The sequence below is a fragment of the Schistocerca cancellata genome, chromosome 8 (assembly GCF_023864275.1).
Source record: "Schistocerca cancellata isolate TAMUIC-IGC-003103 chromosome 8, iqSchCanc2.1, whole genome shotgun sequence".
In the NCBI taxonomy this organism is placed as follows: Eukaryota; Metazoa; Arthropoda; class Insecta; order Orthoptera; family Acrididae; genus Schistocerca; species Schistocerca cancellata.
This window is the reverse complement of record NC_064633.1, coordinates 163,012,093-163,024,369: the sequence shown is the minus strand read 5'-3', so window position 1 is coordinate 163,024,369 and position 12,277 is coordinate 163,012,093. Positions and strand designations below refer to the sequence as shown.

At 37.7% G+C, this 12,277-nt stretch overlaps 1 protein-coding gene across 1 annotated transcript in view; it reads right to left on the bottom strand.

Moving 5' to 3' along the window:
• Positions 1-12,277, bottom strand: part of LOC126095758 (regulator of nonsense transcripts 1) — a 134,248-nt gene that overhangs the window by 52,567 nt on the left and 69,404 nt on the right. Inside the window, exons 6-8 of the mRNA XM_049910551.1 lie at positions 10,617-10,789; positions 10,296-10,503; positions 10,052-10,211 (exon numbers count right to left, since the gene is read on the bottom strand). Coding sequence (XP_049766508.1) covers positions 10,052-10,211; positions 10,296-10,503; positions 10,617-10,789 — 541 coding nt within the window. The remainder of the gene's footprint in view (positions 1-10,051; positions 10,212-10,295; positions 10,504-10,616; positions 10,790-12,277) is intronic.

Here is a 12,277-nt window from a genome sequence, read left to right as displayed (position 1 = left end):
CTTGAAAATGGCAGAATGGCAACCTGCTGAATTGCAGGAGGTTGTCGAGATTGTCACTTGGATGCATACCTGTTCTTCTTTGAATAGTTCAGAGGTGTGTGTGTGTGTGTGTGTGTGTGTGTGTGTGTGTGTGTGTGTGTGTGTGTGCGCGCGCGCGCGCTATACCGATCTAGATGGGTATAAGCTGTCAAATTATTTGGTAATAGAGATAAAAACTGAAAAATAATTAATTGATACAAGCAATAGATAGCATTTTGGTCTGAGCTGCTGGAGCTGGCAGTCATGTGTACTTGTTTGTGTTAACGAATGATGCGCACTTCTCTTTCTTTTCCTGACGAAGAGTGTGGCCAAATGTTTATAAGTAAGTGTCTTAACTGTGATTGCCAGCAACTTAACATGTCATCTTCACAGCAAGGAGCAATCTGTCTTTTCCAACACCGTTGATAGATAGAAAAGAGATACTTTATAGTGATTATATAATATGAAAAGAAATGAAGGAAAATATGTTTACAACTGATAAACAATGGAGAGGAGACAAACTATATCGCTGACTCTGCAGTAAATTTGATCTTTGCTTGAAGTTCTCATAATATATGACAAAAAGAATATGTCTGCAGTTGTTATGCCTATTTTGAACAACTTTGCTATTGTAAGTTAAATATTTAACATTTTTCGTAGGGACACAGGAGGTAGATCATATTGTGAGGGTAAAGGGAAGTTGGTTGTATAATTAGTGCAAGTCAGTGACATAGTTACAGTCTGACTGCACAATGCTGCATGGTGTATAATTAAATCAAAATAACCAGGCTGGCTACTCAAACACTGAAATAAAAAAAATTCTTTGGGAATTCCAGACATGAGGAGAAAGAGTGTCACGAAGCTCCTGATAAATTAATGAAAAGGGGGGGGGGGGGGAGTGGGAGCAGTTTAACACAATAATGACTTCCTTCCTCTCACCTGAGTTGCATACCACCTACAAGCAGTAGTTTAACAACAGTTTTTGAACATCAATAATTTATATGGAATAAAATTCATATAATTATCACACTTTGAAATATTAACTATTTTAAAATTTATGATTTATAAAGTTCAACAGAACTCCATTTCAATGTTAGGTTAAAAAAGTAAAATTCCTGAGATTTTTTTGAAATCACTAAAATTCTCCAAGTTTTCCCTTACTTTTCTAGGTAAAATTTAATACCCTGAGAATTCCAGGTTTTCCAAAACAGTTGCAATCCTGATAACTATATTTCAATGATTACTGTGGCGTATCACATATTATTATTGACTCATAGAAAGTAAAAAAGATGTACACTTACTAACTTGCTATCTGGATTAGGCTCTATCAAAACATGTTGAACAATTTGGTGATTTAAAGCAGTGCTAACTTTTACTAGGAGGCCTTCATGCATTAAAAAGAATACTACAATTCTTATGAATCATTAGGCTGGAAAACTGAAGTCATCTGCTTAATCCAATTTCTATAGTAACTGTTACTCTATAATATTGACTATAATGACAATGAGTTGCTGTTGGAACTGGCCAACTCATACAGATACCTGGGTGTAACACTTTGTAGGGATAGGAAATGGAGTAATCACATAGGTTCAGTCTAGGGTAAAGCAAATGGTAAGACTTCGTTTTATTGGTAGAATACTGGGGAAGCGCCATCAGTCTACAAAGAAGACATATCGCTCTCATAGGGATCACAAGGATAAGATTAGAATAATTACAGCACACACACAGACATTCAAACAATATTTCTTTCTGTGCTCCATAAATGAATGGAATGAGAAGAAACCCTAATAACTGGTACAATGGGACATACGCTCTCCATACACTTCACAGTGTTTGCAGAATATAAATGTAGATGGGTAATAAAAGAAAAAGGGATGATATTGATGAGTTATACTGGAGTCTGCACTAACATAAGTTCATAATTTAATATGAGAAATTCAAACACATACAAGTGGTACCCTAACAATAGTTGGATCTTTGGGCTAGTTATATATCAGTTATACAACGTGTTACAAAAAGGTATGGCCAAACTTTCAGGAAACATTCCTCACACACAAATAAAGAAAAGATGTTATGTGGACATGCGTCCGGAAATGCTTAATTTCCATGTTAGAGCTCATTTTAGTTTCGTCAGTATGTACTGTACTTCCACGATTCACCGCCAGTTGGCCCAATTGAAGGAAGGTGCTCGTGTTGACATGCGATTCATTGCTCTACAGTACTAGCAACAAGCACATCAGTACGTAGCATTAACAGGTTAGTGTTCATCACAACCGTGGTTTTGCAATCAGTGCAATGTTTACAAATGCGGAGTTGGAAGATGCCCATTTGATGTATGGATTAAAATGGGGCAATAGCCGTGGCACGGTACGTTTGTATCGAGACAGATTTCCAGAGCGAAAGTGTCCCAACAGGAAGACGTTCGAAGCAATTGATCGGCGTCTTAAGGAGCACGGAACATTCCAGCCTATGACTCATGACTGGGGAAGACCTAGAACGATGAGGACACCTACAATGGACGAGGCAATTCTTCGTGCAGTTGACGATAACCCTAATGTCAGCGTCAGAGAAGTTGCTGCTGTACAAGGTAACGCTGACCACGTCACTGTATTGAGAGTGCTACGGGAGAACCAGTTGTTTCCGTACCATGTACAGCGTGTGCAGGCACTATCAGCAACTGATTGGCCTCCACGGGTACACTTTTGTGAATGGTTCATCCAACAATGTGTCAATCCTCATTTCAGTGCAAATGTTCTCTTTACGGATGAGGCTTCATTCCAACATGATCAAATTGTAAATTTTCACAATCAACATGTGTTGGCTGACTAGAATCCGCACGCAATTGTGCAATCACGTCATCAACACAGATTTTCTGTGAACATTTGGGCAGGCATTGTTGGTGATGTCTTGATTGGGTCCCATGTTCTTCCACCTACGCTCAATGGAGCACGTTATCATGATTTCATACGGGATACTCTATCTGTGCTGCTAGAATATGTGCCTTTACAAGTACGACACAACATGTGGTTCATGTACGATGGAGCTCCTGCACATTTCAGTCGAAGTGTCCGTACGCTTCTCAACAACAGATTCGGTGACCGATGGATTGGTAGAGACGGACCAATTCCATGGCCTCCACGCTCTCCTGACCTCAACCCTCTTGACTCATTTATGGGGGCATTTGAAAGCTCTTGTCTACACAACCCCGGTACCAAATGTAGACACTCTTCGTGCTCGTATTGTGGACGGCTGTGATACAATACGCTATTCTCCAGGGCTACATCAGCGCATCAGGGATTCCATGCGACGGAGGGTGGATGCACGTATCCTTGCTAACGGAGGACATTTTGAACATTTCCTGTAAAAAAGTGTTTGAAGTCACTTTGGTATGTTCTGTTGCTGTGTGTTTCCATTCCATGATTAATGTGATTTGAAGAGAAGTAATAAAATAAGCTCTAACTTGGAAAGTAAGCGTTTCCGGACACATGTCCGCATAACATATTTTCTTCCTTTGTGTGTGAGGAATGTTTCCTGAAAGTTTGGACGTACCTTTTTGTATATATATGTGTAATTGTTTATGGGTGCATTACATACGTATTCAAAATGTGTGCTACACACACACACACACACACACACACACAATCACTGATTATTTACAGTAGTGCTTCAGACTATAATACGTACAGGAGGTGTTCAATACATGAAGTGTTGAGCACTACCAGAATATATAGATTTTTTAACCACCAGTATGTGACACAGGAGAAGTTCAATCAAAAAGGTTAAACATGTTTTGAGTTGCTCCACAAATTTTTTACTTTCAAAAAATATGGATCAAAGAATTTGCATTAAATTTTTAGAAAAATGGAATAAAGTGCATTACTGCATTCGAAATGTTGACTGTGGATTTTTGCAAATCTGCTATGAGTAAGACAAGTTTACATGCAGTATAACAGGGTGTATACGTGGACAAGGAAAAAAAATTCCCGGATTTCCCAGTTAAAAATACACTTTCTCCCGGGTAAAACCACACGTTTTCCATGTTAAGTGACAGTATATTTTCCCTTATCGATCCTTTGAATGGTTATGGTTTTATACACAGGTGTAGAATGTCCCGGCGCTTTAGAAAATGAAAGTCAGGGAAAAAGAGATGTTTTGAAAATATCTGATGTGCAGCAACACGCACGCTGCGTATTTTCATATTACGAAAGTATACATAGGAATCCCTCCAAACACCACATGTTACTTTCCGAATCATTGAAATCGAGATTGCGATGCGCGTTTGTAAGCCAGTCATAGCTCATGTCACATGATCTCACCAGCCGATGGCAGTGGATATTCAGAGCATAGGACACGTGATTAGTCAGCCAACAGCAACATCACTGTTAAGTAGCACGAACACACAAACATGGAAAGCTAATAGTTTAAATTAGTATACATAGTGTTGCTACAAGAAAAGCAAAGTTTTCACATATAATATCGGTCTCTAAGGTTAATAAGCAGCGAGAGAAGCTAAGCTTTCGCATATAATAGTGATCTTTTTTGTGCGTGTTACACTTAAGATATATCACACAAAGGTGCCAGTAAAATTTTTAATGATGACATAAATGTCTGATCTTCAGAGTTCGAAATTCTTCTAAATGGCTCGTCATCAAAGAGTTGATTTTTAAATGGAAGTCAAACGCTCAGATTCAAGAAATTCATGGTACATTCTCGCACATACTTCAATTTACATAAAAGGTTATTTACTTTGAAAGTAACTCTTTTCAAACGACCATTCGCAATATTTTCCCACGACCTGTTAGAAATAGGTTCGTTTCAGCAGTTGCCAGAGAGTGCAGATAATAGGCGACATCGCGCTTGCGTAGCTATCATGACATAGGAAGCCCGTATGTACGTACGTGTAAAATATTAAAAGATCATACATTATGTCATGAAAGAAACAATACATCAGAGGATGCTTCAAGAGCATCGGAATTTCGTGAACCATATTAAAATGAGCACATTTAATGTGCACATTCGTATGTACAGATTCTCAATCAAGTAGACCTCGACCTGATATTAAGCTTTTCAGTGTGGTTTTCGGGATGTAAATTTTTTTGGAGCGCCAGTACTGTGTTATATCATGTTTGGTTCTTTATTATGGCAAAATGCCTTATGTGCTAGAAGATGAAAACATGCACTTGAAATGCAGCGAACAGTTGAAACTAGCCAGTACTATGGAATTAAACATTTTCTTTCAAATACATTGACTGCCTCTGCAGAAAAAGTTTATAAAAGTCAAATTTCTTTAGCAAACAGACAAAAATAACTTCATTGTTGCGCAAGGCAATTAATGCTCGACTGTCAGAGAAGTGAAAATAAAATAAAATCTGAAACTAATGACATATTTTAGCCTTGCATAATTATGTGATTGCATTTTAATTCTCTTGATAGCTCCCGTCCAAAGATATCCGTTTTGTTTTCATTTGACATGAGAGTAAACGATGGGGAAACAGCAAAATCACTAAATGTAAACGAGGGTCACGTGGAGACTACCCACTATAACTCAGACTGCTCTGCGGATCAGCCCCGGATCTACAATACTTGCGAACTGGGTCAATACTAAAAATAAAAAAAATTTAAAAATTAAAAATAAAAAAATCGCATTTTCAAAAATATGTTCATCTTGTAGCGCATATCTTTCTGAAAAGTCTGAAACAAAGTACATGTGTTCGAGGAAATGAGGGCATATTATTTGGTCTTAAGTGTGGCGAAGTGCAGTGCCACGCCTCTTCGTAAAGCATTCTTGTACCGCACGTCACTGTATTTCGCTCTGTGGAACTGAAACGTGTATAATTTGTAATGGATACCATCAAACTATATTCTAATTGAAATGTCCTGTGGTGCCTCTCCTGCTCCCAGTCGGCCGGTTTGACAGCCTGCCCCTCTTTAAAAAAAAATCTCGCAATTAATAGCAGATGGGATTACTTGTAATCAGGAGAACAAGAACTCTTCAGAAAATTTGCACTTTTTATTGCCTATTAGCTAATAACTTGCTGTTTTGTGTGATATAAAATTAAATATAGGATACATAAAACCAATAAAGACGATAAGCAAGAAATTACACAATTCTTCAATCCTTAGCTCCTAGCATTTTTTCTCTCTCTAATCTTGCAACAGCTTTACAAGGTGCGCTTTCCTTTCTGCGAAAGAATCTGTTACTTCATCAAATTTTGTCAAACATTTTGTTACATGAAAAATTTAAATGTCATTATCTAATACCGAAAAAGCTGTTAACACAAATAATACCCAAGACCGGTGTGGTTTCTCGATCTGATTACGTCTATTTTGTCACTGTCTGCTAGATAAAACAGAATAGGGCTTTCTAATATGGCAGCAATTTTTTAACACACCAAATAAACGAGACTGTTTTGACACAAATGGCCATTTTTACAACAAGACAGAATATAAATCATGAAGTACCAATATCAAATGCCTATTAGGCCTACTACAAGCAAAAAGCTTTGTGTTAGGAAATAGTTTCACATTTCATTCATACGCATCAGTTTCTCAAGCACAAGATCGAAAAGTAGTATTACGATATTTTTATATAAATTTGGAATCGTCTTTTTCTTCCATAATTTGTGTGATGTCCCCGTTTCTTCTCCTTCCTTGTTCTAACAAACAATCTTGTCATCACCAATTCTGCAGCTATTCCTGCCATTGTCAAAATTTATTTTCCGATTAACCTCACTAACCCTGCTAAAATCACAGGTTTAGTTATCCTGCGATTATTTTCCACTCAGGCACTATTACGTGTTCGTACAACACGTTTTCCGCGTTACTTCCAAAATAGAACTTAAGCGGCTGCTAGCCGGGGGCTGTACAACTGGTCCTTACTAGTATAGCGATCAGGCCAAAAATTTTCTGTCAAAATTTCATTTTATTGGATACACCGAGAAGATAACACGTAATCTTTCTCACCTTGTTATTCCTGTCAGTTGTTTATTTCCATTCTGATAGTCTGAATCTATAGATTTCGCTAGTAATTATAACAACGCTGATCATTCGCAAACCCAATCAACCACACAATCAGACAGCGATTGGCATTCATCCGTTCGGCTTTACTTCGCTCAGCGTGTATAGCCCCGTCCCCTTTTGTCTACTGAAAGTTTATTTCTAGTTGCGACGAGGATTCTCCTGACAGACATCACGCATTAAAAAACCAACTTATGATTCATTCAGAAATCAACTTAAAATGTGTTCAAAAACCAACAGGGAAGCGTTTCAAAATCATATGAATAATCGATAGATAAACGTGCTCTGGATGCTAGGCGATTTGTGAAACAAGTTCTTTTCCTCAAGAATATGAATTTGGCACCCCTTTTTGCCGGTAGCATCTAGATGCTTACTGCGACTGCTTGCACAGCCAACGGCCACATTCCTGCAGCCAGAAGCGGTAGAATCTACAAGTCAAACGCGACTCAACTGCGCATGCGCACGAGCCCGCTCGTAACTCTAAAACAAATCCAATGCAAACAGTTGTGACTTCACGGCAGTTTGTTGTTATGAAGCATTGCATAGTCTTCTTAAAGACTGACACATTTTGCTGTTGGCAGACACTTGCACGAGCACTGTGTGTCGCTGTTGTATATGGTGCACTTCCTTTGCAATTTAAGTTATTTTCCTTTTTTTTTCCTCTCGTTTGTTTTATTATTGAAGTATTATTCTGCAGTAGCGGGATACAGCAATATCCTTTGTTAGAGTATCGGTTCTTACCAGTAAGAATTCAAAAAATTTAACTGAAAACTAATACAATGAAAAATTCACGGAATTCTAAAAAATTCCCAGTTTTCCCCGATTTTCTCCCGGATGAAAAAATTCCCGGGTTTTTCCCAGATCTCCCAGTTGTACCGTGACATATACACCCTGTATAAATGCTCAAAACAAGGTCGATACGGTGTTTAAGATATGACGGCCTTTGTTGTCCTAGCACATCAATTACTGAAGACAATGTGGAACAAGTAAAGAAAAGGTTCTGGAAAATTATTGAATCACTGTAAAAGAGGTTGCTAATGATACTAAATTATCCTTTGGCTCATGCCATGCATTTTTTTTATGTTTAGGGCATAATGTCTAGCAGCAAAGTTTGTTCTGAAATGGTTGAATTTTGACCAAAAACGACATCGTGTAGACATTGTTCAGGAATTGCTGAATGAAGTCAACAACAAACCAAAACTTCTATGAAAGGTTACAACAGACGACCGAACATGGGTATATGGTTATCAAGTCGAAACCAAGGCATGATTGTCCCAATGAAAACTGCCTGAGGAGCCAAGACCAAAAAAACTGTTACAGGTATAACTTATCTCAATACACTTTTTCTCTGATTGTTGCTTCATTTGACAGAAGAGGTACCCGACCTCATTTTGCAGCAGGATGGAGTCCCACCACATTGGCATAACTTTGTAAACAGCCACTTCAATGAATATCTTCCACAGCACTGGATTGGTAATGCTTGGTCAATGATGTTCCGTGCACATTGTAGCCCTTGACCTTGCACCTACAGATTTTTTTTCTTTTGAGACTGTGTGAAGACATGGTTTATGCACCCTTATCTGTGAAGGACTTACAGCAGCTAAGGCACTGGATTGTTGGCAGGGATAACTCCATTGATAGGGCTATACTGGAAAAGTCAGGCAGAAACTGCAGTACCTGACAGGCATCTACCGTGCCACAAACGAAGCTCAGATTCGACATCCGTTAACATTCACAGAAACTGAGGGAGTTGCTTTCAAGTCTATATGTGGACTTCTGAAACAAAGCCATAACTTCAGTCACAGGACTTTGTTCCATTCATTTTTAATCACCCTGTACTTTTCATCGTTATGAACCTAAATGTGAGCCACTATTAGGTAAAAGGATACAATGGGCATAATAACAACAATTTCGCAATTCACTGATGGGAAAGAGGAAGAGAAAATATATTTACTAGCTGGTTTTCTATGAGCCAGTTAACTGTTGCCTCCCTGGTACACTTCAGGAGAGTTCACTGTTTCATCTCATTAAGTAGATTAGAAAGAAAACATCAATTTTTGTTTCCCTCACATATATGCATGCACATGCACGCATATAACCTACAAATGAAGGACATATAGAACTGAAAAGCAGAGGTAAAATAAAATAAGGTATACAGACAGTTTTGAGGGAAGAATTAAAGGAAACAACAACAAATGGGACATCATGTGGGAAAGTTCAGCTGATTATGAATGTGTTATTCTTCAATCTTTGACTAAGGTTCATGAGTAGGTGCATAATTAATTTAAGTACTTCAACTCTCAGTTTGATATCAGAGTGTGGATGTATACACCCCCAAATTAGCATTTTAGGACAGCAACTGTCCCTCTTCATGAACTGTTTTTCATTATCTTGCCTACAATTAATAAATCTACTACTCAGGCTTCTTCAGCTGGAGACATCACCAAATTCCTCATTTCAGTAACATCACGTTACTAAAACATCTAGCAGCACTGAACCACACCGCATGTAAATTAATTTTCTCAACTGAAAAGGTGCAACAGATATGTAAAAATGCATGCATTAGCGTAGATTTAACAAACTTTTCACACTCAATTCTCTCAGAAGCCCAACTTATTCACAGATGGTTGTCCCAGCACTAGTGGGCTTTTATGTACATCAAGAATGCAGAAGTAAGAGGACCTTTGCCTTAAAAATGAATGAAAAGTGCTCTTCGTGACATGGATAACTTAGTAGTTGAGACAGACAGACTTACCAGTATGTCCATCTTAATTCAAAGACACATTCAAGGAAGATGCTTAAAAATAATACAGACATATACAACATATTACTGTTGTGGGGAAAAAAGGCTGAAATCAAGTATTACAAGGAAGTACACCGCACTTCACAAACATTAACAAAGACCAAGGCCACCATGTAATGTTTACTGCATTCTCAAAATTGTACTGAATGTTCAGTTTGGGAAAATTTTCCCTCAGAAAGGCTCATTATATTTGTTAAGAGTGGCAAAACTAACCTGTGATCTGTTGAGATCTGGAAGATGTGGAGCAGAAAAATGTTTAGGCAAATGGCAACGAAATAACACTTCATCAACTTCATGCCCAAGTAAGCGATGATAAATGTAAGCAGACACAGAAGAATCATCCATCGCAAATTTTCTTAGTGCCTGCTGCATTCTGCAGACAAAAATTGCAATACAATAATTAATTTTACACTTTTACCTAATAAAGATTGATAAAATATAAAGTTGCACGAAATACCTATCAAATGAAGTTGACTTCCAAATGAAATCTACAACAAAATGTGAACTACATTCAGTTGGTGCACCACTGTTGTTCTTCAACTCAATACCCACTTCTTCACCAAAGTTGTCTGGTATTTTTATGACGTGACCAACACCAGACCACGGTTTATGCATCTCTCCCAAGTAACGCAGTCTCAGTTCATCACCATGCATGAGTTTCATGTCTGCAATTTCAATGCATAATTTAGTTTTCAATTTTGAAATTCAGTTCTGAACTGTTAGTACTCAAAAGAACAGCTTCTACAAACAGTTTCAAACAAAATTAGTTGCAACATACCACCATCAGTTTTTGCCAGTGTGAAGTATGCAATTATTTTTTTGTTCAAGCCAACATCCCATCTAACTTCTATATTCTCCTGTGTCTGAGACTCTTTCAGTTTCTTGTCATAATCAGCTTCCAACTTGACAAGAGGTCCAAATATATTCTGATACTGATAGCCATCTTCATATCTAAAAATAAAACAAAGAAACCATTGTTAGGAAAACTAAATCTAAATTTTCACACCAGTAATTATTAGTTAGGAAGTGATAATAATACAGATTTTCTTATCATCTCAGAAAATGTGTTCGGAGTTGGATGGCTTACACCACATGCTTGGAATTTCCGAGAGCTGATTGTTGCCAGTTTGTAGACATTTTTAATCTATCTTAATAATAAAATTGTAAAACTACTGTGTCTGTCAGTCAATTTCAACATGCTAATCTGCAAAAGTACTGAAACAATTTACATAGTGCTTTCATGAGTCACTTGAGCACTGCTTGGGCCAACTGAAGTTTTATTTCATCAAAATGACACAAAGAAAGAAAAAAAATGAATTAGAAGGAAAAAAGTATCATTTTTTTTTAAAAAAAGAGAGAATTTTAAAAAAGAGAAATCATAATTTTTAAAAAAGAGAAAATTTGAAGTTTTAGAAGCTTGTTCAGGCTAGGTAGTTTGGATGTTTACTTTTGTGATGGCACAGTGCACCAGATAACCACTGAGTGCACTGTTAATTTTTCAGATGTTCAAGTCAGTGATACAATTAAGTGCCACTATCTTATCTTTATGAATACAAACTACTGTTGAATTTCCTTGGCTAGGATACACAAACTTACCGATTTCACTTATGTATTAAAATCTTAACGAAACTGTCTTGTTTCTTTCAATAGGTTTCATTTGTATTTGGCTTCTTGGCTAGGAATAACTAATTTACTGACAAAGTGATGCTATAAGGGTTTGGTTTTTACTGATTGATGGGTAGAACCCTAAAAAATGGTGGTATGTAAAGGCCCTTCTTTAGCTTCCGTTGCAAAGCATGTTTTTTTTTTTCCTTTTTCTTTTTTAAGTACGCAAAGACAACTGAGGTCATAAGAGTCCATCTCATAATCTTAGAAGATCAAGATGTAAAAGAAACTGAAAGTTACTATACATTAAGCCCAATTGACAGAAGGAAACAAGCTAAAAACAAGGTCTCCCATTTGGGGAAAGTTCCACAAATTAAGCTGTAGAGAAAGCGGAGTTCTTGAACTGAAGATTAAAAGTCCTTTGCCATACTGCTAAGATGGATAAAAAGTGAAACGCGGTCAACAGCCAACAAGTCATTCACTACAACAACCGATACCTCAGACGGTAAACACACACTGGAACGTAACCAGTTAAAAAAGGATATTGAACCAGTTAAAAAAGGATATTGAACCCAGCCCCCCCATGAACCATGGACCTTGCCGTTGGTGGGGAGGCTTGCGTGCCGCCTCAGCGATACAGATAGCCGTACCGTAGGTACAACCATAACGGAGGGGTATCTGTTGTGAGGCCAGACAAACGTGTGGTTCCTGAAGAGGGGCAGCAGCCTTTTCAGTAGTTGCAAGGGCAACAGTCTGGATGATTGACTGATCTGGCCTTGTAACAATAACCAAAACGGCCTTGCTGTGATGGTACTGCGAATGGCTGAAAGCAAG